At 40.2% G+C, this 17,043-nt stretch overlaps 1 protein-coding gene across 6 annotated transcripts in view; it reads right to left on the bottom strand.

Annotated features, from left to right (window-relative positions):
* Positions 1–3,096: 3,096 nt before the first annotated feature.
* TMEM209 (transmembrane protein 209) overlaps positions 3,097–17,043 on the bottom strand; it is a 39,088-nt gene continuing 25,141 nt past the window's right edge. For 3 of the 6 annotated variants that reach the window (XM_058724273.1, XM_058724270.1, XM_058724271.1), the window contains exons 11-15: positions 15,920–16,017; positions 14,051–14,165; positions 13,860–13,957; positions 10,909–10,982; positions 3,097–4,790 (exon numbers count right to left, since the gene is read on the bottom strand). In XM_058724273.1, the coding sequence (XP_058580256.1) occupies positions 4,736–4,790; positions 10,909–10,982; positions 13,860–13,957; positions 14,051–14,165; positions 15,920–16,017 (440 nt within the window). In that variant the 3' untranslated portion in view covers positions 3,097–4,735. Of the gene's footprint in view, positions 4,791–5,530; positions 5,625–10,908; positions 10,983–13,859; positions 13,974–14,050; positions 14,166–15,919; positions 16,018–17,043 lie in introns of those variants that run through there. The other 3 variants (XM_058724274.1, XM_058724275.1, XM_058724276.1) reach the window with 3 other exon arrangements.

The raw sequence follows: 17,043 nt of genomic DNA, 5'->3' as shown, positions 1-17,043 counted from the left end.
CCACCTTCTGACTTTCCCCCTATGGGATGCAGTTCATGAAAGCAGAGTCTGATTCAGGGTTGTTATTTTTTCCTTCTAGTTTAGAAATGGGAAAGGAAGGAGACGGTGTTTTCTTGGTAGACCAGAAAGCCCAGCCTTCAAGGTACAAAGGTGGCACTGTCTATGCTGGGGAAGGGCCAGATCTGGGGGGGGTGGGGTGGGGGGTGGGGGGAGGAAGGAGGGAGCAGGGGGCAGATCCAGCTGGGCAAGAGCAGTTGGGGTGGGGCAAGGGCGTGTCAAGGCCATGAAGATCTCCTGGTCCATGAACGAGATAGTGGCTTCACGATGCCAAAGGGGCCATTTCTTACGTTTATGCTAATAGGCTGTTTGGGGACTTTGCAAAGCCAGTTTTTTCCCTACCTAAAAGCACTGTCATCCGTTATTTTAGCTTGTAGCTTCTCAGTGATCTCTGAATCAGAATCCGTGTAAAAGGTGATTACCCTGCGCCAGTCAGGGAAAAGAGCTCAGTCCTCCCAAGCCTCAGCCCATTCAGGCCAGTGGCTCTTCTAGCCAGACTGGTTTTGGAGTATTCATTTTGCTTTGGGGACATGAAAGGATGTAACTATAGCTTTATTGTGTTAAAAAAATTTTTTTAATGTTTATTATTTATTTTTGAAAGAGAGAGCGAGCGGGAGAGGGGCAGAGAGGGAGACACAGAATCCAAAGCAGGCTCCAGGCTCTGAACTGTCATTACAGCACCCACGGCAGCAGCTGGGGACTGCCTGCAGGGGACATTGCGGTGAAACTTCCCTGGGTGGACGGGGTCCTGCTTGCTCTGCAGCCCCATTCTGCTGTACCGGACTCCTCTTCCTAACCCTGACTGTGGAACCCACGACCTGTCCCCGAGGTGAGTACAGCTCAGTCAGTGTGGAAATGGAATCCTGGATGACCTTCCAGGGCTCGAATTAAAGATGTGGCTCAGGGGGCGCCTGGGTGGCTTGGTCGGTTAAGCGTCCGACTTCGGCTCAGGTCATGATCTCTCGGTCCGTGAGTTCAAGCCCCGCGTCGGGCTCTGTGCTGACAGCTCAGAGCCTGGAGCCTGCTTCTGATTCTGTGTCTCCCTCTCTCTCTCTGACCCTCCCCCACTCACTCTCTGTCTCCAAAATAAATAAACATTAAAAAAAAAAAAATTAAAAAAAAGAAAGATGTGGCTCAGAAGCAACACCTAACGACCCTCTAAGACTCAGCAGAAAGCCACTGGCACACCCAGTGAGATGTGGCAACGTCACCAGGCACCAGGAAGCACAGGTGCTCGTTGTGCAAACCCCTCTCATTTTAAGGGTGCAGACAAGGCCCCCCCCCCCCCCCCCCGATCCTTCTCAGAAGCTTTCCCGCCAGAGAGCCCAGCCCCCTGTTGCTCACAGTCACGCGTTTTTGCCTTCGGCCACTACCCACGGTCTGGAGGCGGCCGGGACCGGAGTCACCGAGGGATGGGTGCACCCCGCGCCCCTTCCCGTGGACGCTGTGGCATTTGGAACAGCGTGCTAAGGCGCAGGGCCTCACCCAGCTCACGGAGGAAGACCTTTGGGGTGCAGGGACCCGGTTGTGGCATTTTCTTCACACCTCACTTGGGCAGCCCCCCTGTTGCTGTCCGGTCCCGGGGCTGCTTCCTTCTCCTCAGGCCTAACACAGAGGGAAGGCCAGGGTGCCTGGCTGCTCGAGAGGCGTCCTTCAAAGAGGAGAATGCAAGCCTTCCCCAGAAGGTGGCTTTAGCCATTGTCAAGTCGTCCCAAACAGCAGGACAGCTCAGACTGGTAAAAAACTCCGTTCTTTTCGGCGGATGAGAAAAGATACGAGGACGCACCGTTAGACCAAAAGTCACTTCTGAATCTATTCGTATGGCTGCTGAGTGCCAGAAAAGGGGCACGGATCCAATCACCCCGGGGGAGAAATGACTGCCAGCTGGAGTGGTCAGGACTAGCTCCAAAAAATAGCAGGTTTAATCAGAGTGAAGTCTCAAGGCAGGGGCAGGCTGCTCTGGGGGTTCCCCAGAGAGTGAGGGGGACAAGCGGGACGAAGCGCACAGAGAGCCCAGCAAGCGGCAGCCGGCCCTGGCTGGGCCCGAGGATCTGGGAGGAGAAGGCTAGCTTGGGGCCAGATTGTGGAGGGCTTTAAATGTCAGGCTAAGGAATTGATCAGGGGAATGAAATGATCAAACAGGTGTTTCAGGAAGATGAATTTGAAGAGAATGTGCGGGATGAACTGGAAAGTCTGGAAGCGCGGCAACAATTAGGAAGCTGCGAGATGAATTAGGCTGTTGTAGTGGTCCTATGTGAGTTGATAAGGGTGCAAATGAGCACAGGGGCAGCAGAAACGGAAAGGGCCAGCTGCAAGAGACACTGTTAAGAAAGAATGGATGAGGTTTGCTGCCTAATTGGGCTGGGGACCCAGGGAGCGAAGGAATCAAAGATGACACCGGAGGTTTGAGCGTGGGCAACTGGTAGTACAATGAACAGAAAAAGGGAGGTTAGAAGAGCGAGCGGGTTTTGGCAGATGTGAATTCAGTTCCGGTCGCACAGTCCACAGGACACGCGAATGGAAATGTCGGACGCCAGAGCTCAGGCAGGAGAGACGTTATGGTTGGTGGTAAATATGGGAATCAGATGCAGAGAGGTGATAAACGAAGTTGTGGAGTGAATGAGATCTCTAAGGAAAAGCAGAGACAGGGAAACACAGGACCAAGACTGACCTTTGAGGAAAAGTCCACATTTAAAAGACTGATATTCTAAAAAAATAAAGGACTTCTGTTCCGAAGCCGGGTTTAGAAGTGCCAGCCATATGCTACATGTCTTCACCACGGAAATATCAGTTTAAAGTGTACCATATATCAGTTCGAGAAAGCCAAGCAACACAGCATTTTTATGTCTTCGTGGGAACTAAATTATGAACACCTAGATACGCTCCTAAAACAAATTTGGCTGAAGTAAAGGCTGATATTCATAGCGGGGGGGAAAAAAGGATAAATGATACAGAGAACATAATCTAAAAATCAACATAATTGGTGGATCTGATCCCACAAGGATGAGTCAAGCAATGAAAAGAAAAACTCGTGAAAAATACCCTATAAATAACATTTAATTAAAGTGGGTATTTACTCATTTTAACACAAAGACCCAAAAAATTTTACCATATTTGCAGTGCACTGTCTTCCTGACGTGTGAATGCCAACTAATTTATCAAAGTATTTTTAATAAAGGCTACATTAAAGTATAAGTTGGCTCAAACACTTGTGGAGACTAGTCAGTATAGGAAAACTACCGAGAATATAGTAACCCACGCTGGACTCACAGTATGCAAACAAAAGAGCTTTTCTTTTTTAGCATGTATCTCTAGTCTTTCTACATGTATATTTCCCACATATTATATTTTCTTGATAGTCACAAAATAAAAATATTATAGCTTTGAATTTTTGGACTAAAAGCTGCCATAAGTCCTATAAAGAAAAAAAACCTTTGTCTTAATGTGTTAAAATTTTCCCCTTATTCCCTTTAATAAAGAATGTTAACCATGTAACAACTGTTATTCCGTGACACCTTCAATAAGTTTTGAAACAGTACTTAGATTTTCACATGTTCTCGTATTTAACATGTTTAATTGACATTTTCTTCTAAAATACCACAGCAAACATGTTCAACATACATCAAAAGCAGTGAAAAGAAACCTCCTTTCCTCTGGACATAGGACTTTCAAAACACAGGAACGAGTTGTTGAAAAACAGAATTTACAAATTATTAAAAACGGGATGCACATATAGGACCAAAATGCAGTTACTCAGAAGATTCTAGTTTTGTTTCCAGGTTTCCATAAGGTGACAGAAGTGGTCTCTAACAGGACGTCAATCTGGAAAACAAACATACTTGCTAGCTAGCCTTCAAGGTCCTATACATAGATACGTAAGAAAATAGAGTCAAGCAAAACTCAGTCACTTCTTACTCTCCAGATATTTTGAACATATGTAAAAAAATTTAAACAGATATTGTATGATCTTAAAAGAGAACTCTTAAAATAACACAGTCAGATTGAATTATTAAAAAGAAAGCCAGAGTTTCTTAATGTCTTCAGCCTTTTAACCTAAGACCCAGATAGTTTAACTCTGTGAGTTAATCTGAGAGCTGACTTCTAAACATGCCAACACTGTCACACCTCTTTCAATATTATTTAAAAATGCACATGGACTAATACAAGTTGATCTCATCTCTTTACATGTGGGCCTTGGGCTGATCTATAGAACAACAGGGAAGTAAAGAGATAAAAAAGGTGAATTAGCAATTTCCTTGTTTCTTTTTAAGTATTTACACCAAATAATGCGATTGAAAAAAATAATTTTTTTGTGGGGAAAAATCAGGTGGATGATTCTCATTTGTAGGTTACAATGAAAAAGGACTCAAATTTCTTAATTAAGGGGAAATTGCACTGTTTTGGGTCAACAAATATCTGAAGGTCTGCAGTTTCACAGACAACTGAAAAATCTGAAAGGTAATAAAAAAAGAGAAGGTAATGTCTCTCGCTATAGAGGACACAGGAAATACTTTAACAATAAGTTTCATAATAGCTATTTTTTCCTTAAATCTAAAAGAGTCTGTTAACACACACATATGTATCTTATTTCAAAAGACACAGTGACTCAGAGATGCTTAGATTCAACTCCTGGTTCAATCAAATAAAAGTCCTAATGTTTGGAATTAAACGACCCACATTATTCGCCAAAAATCCACAAAATATTCACACCGGATAGACCAAGATTAACTCTCCTATAAAAAGAAAAAAAAAACAAACTTTTTAGTTGAATTGATTTCCAAACATAAAGGAATACATATTTAACTGATAACATTTATGCCATTCTGTAATGAGTTATGTTACCTGTGGCTTATCAGGTGGACCCTAGCAATAGTAATTGCTTTCTTCACTGGGCTTAAAACCCCAATTTAGGACAAATGCGTTTACAGGGTGTGGAAAATTCAAGGAATATTACAGAATAATTTTAGCAAGATTAAAGTAGAGGTAGCAGGGGCGCCTGGGTGGCGCAGTCGGTTGAGCGTCCGACTTCAGCCAGGTCACGATCTCGCGGTCCGCGAGTTCGAGCCCCGCGTCGGGCTCTGGGCTGACGGCTCGGAGCCTGGAGCCCGTTTCCGATTCTGTGTCTCCCTCTCTCTCTGCCCCTCCCCCGTTCATGCTCTGTCTCTCTCTGTCCCAAAAATAAATAAAAAACGCTGAAAAAAATTAAAAAAAAAAAATAAACTAGAGGTAGCAATTAAATTTTTTACATGGAGGATATGATATAGAGCTGCTAGGTTTCTTAGAGAATTTTACCTATTAAACCCGAATTAAGAATTTACTAATTATTATGGATGCTTTAGTGAATTTGTACATGGGAATTCTTAATATAGCTTAAACTAAACCCTACTTATATATAAACAAAAAGAAAAATCTACTATACAGTACTCTAGAGAGTACCATACAGTATCCAAAGTACAAGGGAGAGGACTGTAAGAGAAAGAGATTTTCATCTGACAAAGTAAGAAATCAACCTCCGATGTCCCAAACCGAAGAATCAAAAGACAGCTGCATGCCTCTATTATTTGGAACTATAATAATATCAGAAGAAAAAGGCTGAGAGAGTTTCAAGTGGCTGTCTTTAGTGGGCTTGGGGAACAGGGAACTGGTCATTTCTGTCATGAACTTCTAGCACCACAGGACTTGTAAAATTATGAGTAGTTATTGCTTTTGACAAAAATTTCAAAAATAGGGGCGCCTGGGTGGCGCAGTCGGTTAAGCGTCCGACTTCAGCCAGGTCACGATCTCGCGGTCCGTGAGTTCGAGCCCCGCGTCAGGCTCTGGGCTGATGGCTCGGAGCCTGGAGCCTGTTTCCGATTCTGTGTCTCCCTCTCTCTCTGTCCCTTCCCCGTTCATGCTCTGTCTCTCTCTGTCCCCAAAAAAAAAAAAAAAAAAAAAAGTTGAAAAATTTCAAAAATATATACACATATTACAAAAATGCCCTTCAAAAAAGGTCACTTATATATTAAATGGCTTTTCCCATTTCTTCAAGGAACTCTTCACCAAAACTGCAAATGAGAGGGGGCACCTGGCTGGCTCAATCAGTAGTGCATGCAAATCTTGATATCAGGGTTGTGATGTTGGGTGTAGAGTCCCATGTTGGTACATTTAAAAAAAAAAGAATCTCAAAAAAACCACAAAAAACCCCTGCAAATGCTAAATGTCAATCTGATAGAAAAAAAAGTTTTAATTTTGGCTTGTTTTATATGAGGCTAACCAGCATCTTTTTGTGATTATTAGCCATAGGCACAAAGCTTTTTTGGGTAAGTTTTTCATGTCTATGACCATTTTCTATATATTTTCTTTCTAATGAACTTATATATGCTCTTTACATATGATGGATATTAGCTTGGACTTGCTATATCTGTTGCAACTATAAAATTTTGTTTCAGTTTGTCACTTAGTTGTAGCTTTAAACTTTATTTATGGTTTATTTGCTGAACAGAACACTTAAATTGTTGTGCAGTTAATTCTGTCTAGATTTTTTCCCCCTTTTGGAAGTAAACCAGTCATCTCATTCCAGGAACTGCACAAATTATCTGGCATCGACTGGATGATGTATTTGGATCAATCTGCTGCTGCTTTATGGGCATGATTCCAAATGGACTCTATTTGAGCCACTTGCTTATTTCCTTTAAGTTATAGGATAGTTTTTAAGCACTTGATTGTTTTAGAACGTACCAAGTAGATTAATCAATCATTTAAAAAGTTAATAATTTCAAAGTTTTTCCCTTGGTTAAGAAAAAAAAAAATCTCAAATAAATAAAAGATGTATTAGTTTTAGTTTGAAATGTTTCTTTTCCACATTTAAGTTGCTCAATAAGATACGCACTTTAAAAATTGTATGAATTCTTCTTGGCCTCTAAGTAAGTCATTACCCCACTAAATATTTCTATCTTATTTTACTTTATTTTTTAAGTAAGCTCTATACCTAACACGTGGCTTGAACTAATAACCCAGATCAAGAGTTGCATGCTCGGGGCGCCTGGGTGGCTCAGTCGGTTAAGCGTCTGACTTCGGCTCAGGTCATGATCTCGCGGTCCGTGAGTTCGAGCCCCGCGTCGGGCTCGGTGCTGACCGCTCAGAGCCTGGAGCCTGGTTCAGATTCTGTGTCTCCCTCTCTCTGACCCTCCCCTGTTCATGCTCTGTCTCTCCCTGTCTCAAAAATAAATAAAACATTTAAAAAAAAAAAAAAAAGAGTTGCATGCTCTACAGATTGAGCCAGCCTCCTAAATACTTCTGAAAATTTTCCATTTTTATGTGGACAAAGCGTACCTAGCACTCAACACAAACTTCAAGCTATCATGACAAATCATTAATGCATCAAAATGTCAATCTGGATCTAGAGAGGAAAAGATAAACTTTCAATTAAAACCAAACATTCGAGGGGTGCCTGGGTGGCTCGGTCAGTTAAGCGTCTGACTTGGGCTCAGGTCATGGTCTTCCAGGTCATGGGTTCTAGCCCTGTGTCCGGCTCTATGCTGACAGTTCAGAGCCTGGAGCCTGCTTTGGATTCTGTGTCTCCCTCTCTCTCTGTTCCTCCCCAGCTCACACTTTGTCTCTCTCTCTCTCTCTCTCTCTCAAAAATAAGTAAACATTAAACAAACACTTGCTGTTGATTTAAAATATCTTTTTTTTTTATAAAAAAAAAAAATTTTTTTTTTTAACATTTATTCATTTTTGAGAGACAGAGACAGAGCGTGAGCAGGGGAGGGGCAGAGAGAGAGAGGGAGACACAGAATCCAAAGCAGGCTGCAGGCTCCGAGCTGTCAGCCCTGGGGCTCGAACCCACAAGCTTTGAGATCACGACCTGGGCCGAAGTCAGACGCTTAATCGACTGAGCCATCCAGGCACCCCTAAAGTATTTTTCAATTAATTCTTGGCTTCAAAATAGCCCTTCTGAAGCATTAAGTGAGGAATAATTATAAAACATTATATTTATAACATATTCCATATTTCTAATACATATTCATGCACATATTTATAATTAAATACTGCTAGAAATTTTAGGACAAAGGTCTGTATTTACTGACATGGAAGAATGTCTAAGACAAACTGTGAGATTAAAAAGCAGAGCACAGGGGCGCCTGGGTGGCTCAGTCGGTTAAGCGTCTGACTTCGGCTCAGGTCATGATCTCTCACGGTTCCTGGGTTCGAGTCCCACATTGGGCTCTGTGCTGACAGCTCAGAGCCTGGAGCCTGCTTTGGATTCTGTGTCTCCCTCTCTCTCTCTGCCCCTCCCCTGCTCATGCTCTGTCTGTCTCTCAAAAATGAATAAATGTCAAAAAAAAAAAAAAGATTAAAAAAAAAAGCATAGGATAATATGTTTAGGCACAATACATGTTTAAACAAAATGAAAAATAAAACCCAGATCAACTTATTCCCAGAAAGTAGTCTATAAACATACACTTTTAACTGCTAACATTGGGTACTCAGAGGCAGTGGGATTGAGAGGCTGACCAGACGGGAATTTTCAATTTCTAGTCTATACACTGCTGTAGCATTTAAGTATTTGCATATTGGGCATGTATTACTTTTGTAATTAAAAAATAAGGAGAAAAGAATATTTAGTTTAGATGCTTCACAAAAGTGAGTTTCCTATTTAATCTTTCTTACGTTAGAACATATATGACAATGGGACACATGGATGGCTCAGTCAGTTAAGCGTCAGACTTCGGCTTGGGTCATGATCTCAGAGTCTGTGGGTTCGAGCCCCATTGTTGGGCTTTGTGCTGTCATAACAGCTCAGAGCCTGGACCCTGTTTCAGATTGTCTTCCTCTCTCTGCCCCTCCCCTGCTCGTTCTCTCTCTCAAAAATAAACATTAAAGAAAAAAAATATACATATATATATATATGTATATATACATATATATATATATGTATATATGACATATATATATATATATGATAAAAGGGGATCCTGCATAGCTGCTGGGTCGGTTAAGCATCTGACTTCAGCTCAGGTCATGATCTCATGGCTCAGGAGTTCGAGCCCTGCACTGGGCTCTGTGCTGACAGCTCAGAGGCTGGATGGAGCCTGCTTCAGATTCTGTGTCTCTTTCTCTCTCTGCCCACCATCCCCAAAATAAATAAATATTAAAAAAAATTTTTTATATATGCTAATTTGGATGTAAATTAAAAAAAATAAAATTAAGAAGAGAACTAAAAAAAACTTGCTAGGATTTTGATAGGAATCACATTAAAACCATACACTGATTTGGTGAAAAAAAATTTTTTGGACTGTTTATGTCTTTTAAAAATCTTTGAATCTAATATGTTTAAGGACAGGAACTTGGCTTTCTCTAGAGCAGTACTGTCCAGTAGAAATATAATGTGATGTCAGTGAAATGCAAACCACATACATCATTTAAAATTTTTTTCTAAATATATTTTTATTTTTGTTACCTTCTTAAATTTTATTTATATTTAATTTATTAAATTTATTTGTTTACATTTAATCTTATTTATATTAAAAAAAATTTTATTTTAAGTGGGTTCTATGCCCAACCTGGGACTTGAACTCACGACCCTGAGAGATTGAGTCATGAGCTCTACTGACTGAGCTAGCCAGATGCCCCCATAATTTTAAATTTTCTAGTAGACATCTTAAAATTTTTTTAATTTTTTTTTTTTTTTTAACATTTATTTATTTTTGAGACAGAGAGAGACAGAGCATGAATGGGGGAGGGTCAGAGAGAGGAAGACACAGAATCCGAAACAGGCTCCAGCCCGACGCGAGGGGGCTCGAACTCACAGACTGTGAGATCACGACCCGAGCCGAAATCGGACGCTCAACCGACCGAGCCACCCAGGCGCCCCTTAAAATTTTTATAAAAAGTAAAAAGAAACAGGTTTAATTAATTTCGGTAATATGTTTCATTTAATCCAATATATCCAATGTATTAATTCAACAGGTAATCAATGCACAAAAGTATTAATGAGATCTTTTGTACCCCCCTTTTTCTTGGGTCTTCAAATTCTGGTCTATATACATTACACTTACAGAACATCTCAATTCAGATTAGTCATGTTTCAAATGCTCATTGTCACATGTGATGGATGGCTGCTCTATCAGACAATGTAGTTCTAAAACACATATAAAACAGGACGCCTAAGCTAAACTGAAAAGAGGCATGCATATCGGAACTGGAATGGACCCCAGACGTTCTCCACTCCAAGCCCTTCCCTTCACATTTTCTTAACCTCAGGTTTTGAGAGTTCTAGACCTTGCATTACGAGATTTCCCCAGCCTTAACCAGTCCTCCTGCTTCAAAATATTATTTGATACGCTAATATTTCGTATCACCAAAATGACCATATGACAATTCTGAATTTATTGAAACAGGACGTGAGCTTCATTCTAAATATTTAGAACAACAAAGTAAACAATTTCAACTGACCATTTTTCCGTCCCAGTTAATAATATTATGGAGTGGGTGCTGACTCAGTCTCTCTAGAAGTATAAACATTTTGCAGAAGGCTGTGTCTGAAATGGGATGGCTTTTGTTTTGTTCTGTTGATAAATTTTAAATTGGCAAGAGCTTGATATACATCCTCAGAGTTGCTTCTTGAGGGTCACAACCGTAAAGCCAGTGAGGGAAACCAGTAGGGAAATGGAGGTTGGTGAGGAATCAATGGATTTGCCCGAGAGAATAGAACTGGTTAGTGACAGGGCTGAGCCAGTGCCAAAAGCCACATCTCTTGTTCGGGCCACAATCTTTTCAATATATGATGCTGCTTCTGCAGAGTCTTAACATGGGAAGAAAAACAGTAAATAAGTTAAGTACTTGCATTTTTAAAGCATCAATACCTACCCAAGCATTCCTGACTCTTTGGTTTTTATGATGTAGAGAAACATTAACAATGTATGAAACATATTATTTCGGCCCTGGAACAAAGACAAAAAAAGACAGCAAGATTTAAACCAAGCCAAGCCAAAGATTATACAAACCAAACAAAAAGATAAATGCAGATCCTATCAATTCACATTCTACTAACTCAGAATTCCGTGTAATTCAGACTTTCATTTGCATGGATTTGTACAGAAACTTCAATGGCCCAAAATATTAACACTTATAAAGCTGGAATATTAAATTTGAAAAAAATGCAATTAATACTCTCTTCTAGGAATCTGATGGAGAACACGATTTATGATTATAGTCAATATAAAATTTTTTTGTAAAGAAGCTGGTAACAACAATAACTACAAAGCTCATCAATAGAACTGAAGTCTGCAGTTAAGAGTAAGATACCTGAATAGAAATGTAAACTGGTACATAACCTTTTGTATAAGAGTAGTTTGATAATATATTTTAAAAGCTTTGAAAATATTCTGTAACCTAGAATTCCACTTTTGGACTTTAACGAAATTACCCAAAAGGTAGACCGCTATATCCATAAAGATGAATATTCAGCAGTATTTCTAAAACAAAGATTTAGAACATCCAAAATGTTCAATGGTAGGGGAACGGTTGAATAAATTATGTTACAATTTTATAATAAACTTAAAACAATTCAGAAAAAAAATTTTTTTAATGTTTTTATTTATTTTTGACACACAGAGAGACACAGCATGAGTGGGGGAGGAGCAGAGAGAGAGGGAAACAGAATTTGAAGCAGGCTCCAGGCTCCAAGCTGTCAGCACAGAGCCTGATGCGGGGCTTGAACTCACAGACTGTGAGATCGTGACCTGAGCCAAAGTCGAACGCTCAACCGACTGAGCCACCCAGGTGCCGCCCTCCCCCCCCCAATTTTTTTTAACACTTATTTATTTTTTGAGAGACAGAGTGTGAGCAGGGGAGGGGCAGAGAGAGAGGGAGACACAGATTCTGAAGCAGGCTCCAGGCTCCAAGCTGTCTGCACAGAGCCCGATGCAGGGCTTGAACTCACGAACTGCAAGATCATGACCTGAGCCGGAGTCGGATGCTTAACCGACTGAGCCACCCAGGCGCCCCATATAATGATAACTTTTTTATAGCCATTAAAAAGTATTTCTATGAAATATTTTTATAGGATGGAAAATTATATTTAAGTTAATTAAATTAAGAAAGATTTTTTTTTTCTACCATTCACTTTAAAAAAAAAACTTAAATCCAAGTTCGTTACATAGAGTGTAATAATGATTTCAGGAATAGAATTTAGTGATTCATCACTTACATATAACACCCAGTGTTCATCCCAACCAGTGTCCTCCTTAGGGCCCATCGCCCATTTAGCCCATCCCCCTACCCAACGCCCAGCCAGCAACCCTCAGTTTGTTCTCTGTAAGAGTCTCTTACGATGTGTCTCCCTCTCTATTTTTATCTTATTTTTGCTTCCCTTCCCCTATGTTCATCTGTTGTGTTTCTTAAATTCCACATATGAGTGAAATCATGTGATATCTGTCTTTCTCTGACTTATTTCGCTTAGCATAATACACTCTAGTAGTTCCATCCATGTTGTTGCAAATGGCAAGATTTCATTCTTTTTGGTTGCTAGGTAATATTCCATTGTATTCATATACCACATCTTCTTTATATGTTCATCCGTCGATGGACATTTGGGCTCTTTCCATACTTTGGCTATTGTCGATTGCCCTGCTATAAACATTGGGGTGCATGTGCCCCGCCAAAACAGCATTTCTGTATCCTCTGGATAAATACCTAGTAGTGCAATTACTGGGTCACAGGATAGTTCTATTTCTTTTTTTTTTTTTCCTCAACTTTTTTTTTTTTTTTGGGACAGAGAGAGACAGAGCATGAACGGGGGAGGGGCAGAGAGAGAGGGAGACACAGAATCGGAAACAGGCTCCAGGCTCCGAGCCATCAGCCCAGAGCCCGACGCGGGGCTCGAACTCACGGACCGCGAGATCGTGACCTGGCTGAAGTCGGACGCTTAACCGACTGCGCCACCCAGGCGCCCCAGGATAGTTCTATTTTTGATTTTTTGAGGAACCTCCATACTGTCTTCCAGAGTGGCTGCACCAGTTTGCATTCCCAGTGCAAAAGAGTTCTTTAAGGAAGTTAATTTTTAAAAGGAAGTAAAACTACATAAATAATACGATTTCAACCCATAAAATAGCACAGAGAAAAGGCCAAAATGAAATTTACCAAAGGCAATACAACAAAAATGTTAATAGCTGCCTTTAAGTAATGGAATGAGTGATCTTTCTTTTCAGAATTTATTTATTATGAGACAAAGTGTGAGTGGGGGAGGGACAGAGAGTGAGGAGAGAGCACGGATCCCAAGCAGGCTCCGCACTGCCAATGCCGAGCCCGACGTGGGGCTCAAACCCGTGAGCTGTGAGATCATGAACTGAGCCGAAGTCGCATCCTTAACCGACTGAGGCACCCAGGTGCCCCTGCTCTTTCTTCTTTCTACTTTCCCAAATTAAGCATATATTACTCTTATAGTTTAAAAAGGGGACATTTAAGAAACTCATTTTCCCTAATTTAAACAGTTTACCTGTTCCTTAGACAAGAGACTTTAATTTAAAAAATATTATCAAAGCAAGTCACCATGACCTTCCTCAATAGCCATTTCTACATTTAGAAGTAACTTTGGGGGCGCCTGGGGGGCTCCGTCGGTTAAGTGTCCGACTTTGGCTCCGCCATGATCTCGCGGTTCATGAGTTCGAGCCCCGCGTCCGGCTCTGTCCTGACAGCTCAGAGCCCGGAGCCTGCTTCGGATTCTGTGTCTCCCTCTCTCTCTGCCCCCTCCAGCTCGTACTCTGTCTCTCTCTCTCAAAAATAAATAAACACTAAAAATTTTTTTTTAAAAGAAGTACCTTTGGAAGATTGTACACATGACGTTGGTAGATTAGCTCATAATGAGGAGGGTTGATAGCACTCTGATAGATGCAAAAAACATTCTCATTTGTCACATCTGTAAAGGAAATATGCTACATTAAAAAACAAGCTAAACCTCTAGATATATCTCATGTGAAAATCTCAATTCATTCTGTTAGGAGGTTTATACCTGGTTTATTTGGTGTCTGAACAAAGTGCTGAGAAGTAAATGTCTTCCCGTCAGGGTACTTAGGATGGGGAGGCAATCTGGAGTCAAGGTAGGTGCAAAATACATGCATGATGATCTGAAGATGAGGAAACAATTTTTTTAAATCAGCATGAAAATCTATCATAGATATAAGCCCTTTAAAAACACTGCTGTTTATGATGACTCCAATCTTTAAATGTTTCTCTAAAGAGAGAACTAGCAAAATGCTTTCAAGTAGTTATATTTATAAGATGAAATCTATAAAATGAAAAGACAAAGCAAGACATTCCAAGTCTTCTGTTAAGTGGATCATTCATACTCATATAGTTAATAACAAAAAACCAAGATAAAAATAGACATACAGTCTCAATTTGAATATCATCATTTGAAGCTTTATGTTTTCCACACTGACAGTCACTATTAAAAAATAAAAAACATGATCTTGAAACTCTTAAATGTTCAAAAACTTTACACTCTTTGATCTCATAAATCTTAATTCTAGGAATCTTTCTTAAAGCCATAATCCCCAAGAATAAACATGAACCATGATATTCCTTACAATATTAAATTTTTTTTTAATGTTTACTTATTTTTTTTAAATTTTTTTAAATGTTTATTTATTTTTAGTATATGTGCTGCCGAAGCGAGCACGACGTTTATTTATTTTTGAGACAGAGAGAGACACAGCATGAACGAGGGAGGGGCAGAGAGAGAGGGAGACACAGAATCCGAAGCAGGCTCCAGGCTCTGAGTCATCAGCCCAGAGCCCGACGTGGGGCTCGAACTCACGGACCGCGAGATCGTGACCTGAGCCAAAGTCGGACGCTTAACCGACTGAGCCACCCAGGCGCCCCAATGTTTACTTATTTTTGAGAGAGAAAGAGAGAGACAGAGAGAGACAGAGCGTGAATGAGGGAGGGACAGCGAGAGAGGGAGACACAGAATTCGAAGCAGGCTCCAGCCTCTGAGCTGTCAGCACAGAGCCCGATGTGAGGCTCGAACTCACAAACCATGAAATCATGACCTGAACTGAAGACGGATGCTTAACCGGCTGAGCCACCATGACGCCCCAGTTACAACATTATTTAAAACAGAAAAACAAAAGTTCCTCCCTTACCACATTTCTCAAACTTTTAGGTCCAACATAGGAAAAGTGAATGGACACTGGGTAATAATGAAAAAATACTTAAACACAACAAAAGTGAAAAAAAAAAAAAAGGATACAAAATTTTATGTAGGAGATAATAACAACCATGATAAAAACATTAAAAAAAATAGCACAATCTTGGGGCACCTGGGTGACCCAGTCAGTTAAGCATATGACTCTTGATTTTGGCTCAGGTCATGATCTTAGGGTTGTGAGATCAAGCCCTGCGTTAGGCTCCGTACTGAGTGTGGAGCCTGCTTAAAAGATTTTCTCTCTCCAGGGGGTGCCTGGGTGGCTCATCGGTCAAGCCTCCAACTTTGGCTCAGGTCATGATCTCACTGCTCGTGGGTTTGAACCCTGCGTCGGGCTCTGTGCTGACAGCTCAGAGCCCGGAGCCTGTTTCAGATTCTGTGTCTCCCTCTTTCTGTCCCGCCCCCACTTACACTCTGTGTCTCTTTCTCTCACAAATAAACATTAAAAAAATTAAAACAACAACAACAACAACAACCAAAAAACCCCACCAAACTATTAAGTGGTTTGAGATAGATGGCAGTGGTTAAGATAGATGCTGGTACAATTTTAAACTTTTATTTCTTAGTTTCTAAGTTCTTTTTAATATTTATTTTTATAATGGAAAATAAAAGCACATAAATCCAATTAACATGGGAAAATGGTAAACTGAGAAAACAAAAGTAGTGACTTACAGCTGAGTCAGTGGGCAGGTCTGTATCCCACTTCCGTCCTTTGAAGTCTCCACCTCTATTCCATCTAAATGAACTCATACAGCCTCCCTGAGAAAGTTCTGAAGCAACAAAGATGAAATTTAAGAAGCCAAAAATATGCAAAAAAAAAAAAAAAAAAAAAAAAAGAAGAAGAAAAGGCTAAGGGGTTACAATAAGGGAAGCAGAACACCTTCAAAACCTGATGAAAACACCCTAACATAAACACAAGGTATAAAACAGTAACTCACACATCACCGTGAAAAAAAAAACCAGACAATTCCAAAACACAGAATAAAACTACCATTCGGGATTCTTAAAAAAGTCTATGTCATGTGGGGAGAAAAGGGGGACGGAACTGTTCCAGAGAAAGAGACCAAAGAAAGATAAAACACCATAAGGTAATGTGTGAAACCAGACTCTATTCTGGTTAGGAAAAAAAAAGAGTAACATTCTTTGGACAATTGGGAAACTTGAATATGAATTATATATTAGATGATTTTAGAAATATTGGTAATTTTAAAGGTCTGTTAAATGTACTAGGTTTATGGAGGAGAATGTTCTCATTTTTAGGAATTATCGTACTAACAAGTAATGATGTCTGTAATGAATTTCAAGTGGTAGAGTAAAAAAAAAAGTGTGTGTGTATATATGTAGACAAAGAGAATCAACTATAGCAAAATGTTGCTGTTTAATCTAGAAGGCCTCTATCTGTTCATTGTACTTTTTTAAGTACAATTTTTTTAAGCTTTTTTGTATATTTGATCTAGAATATAACAATACTTTATATGTACTTTGTATATACGTGTGCACACACATTTCTTTCTGGATATACAAACACCTTGCTATCTATCAGGCAATCTTGCCAAAATATTGCAACCTGAATTTACACGAAATACAGAGGACAGAGGATCGTGTAAAACCATACCCCATGGGCATGCATTCAGTAACATCCACAACGTGGACAACTCTACAGGACAAACAATCCAGTTTTTTCAACAAATAAGTTGTAAATGAAAAAAAGGATGGACAGGAAACCTATAGCTTAAAAGGAACTAAAATGCTGTATCAACTAGTCACAATATATGATAATATCTGAATCCCAATTC

This window comes from Neofelis nebulosa, chromosome 4 (genome assembly GCF_028018385.1).
Source record: "Neofelis nebulosa isolate mNeoNeb1 chromosome 4, mNeoNeb1.pri, whole genome shotgun sequence".
Classification (NCBI taxonomy): Eukaryota; Metazoa; Chordata; class Mammalia; order Carnivora; family Felidae; genus Neofelis; species Neofelis nebulosa.
Note: the sequence above shows the minus strand (reverse complement) of the source record. Positions and strands in the feature narration are given on the sequence as shown.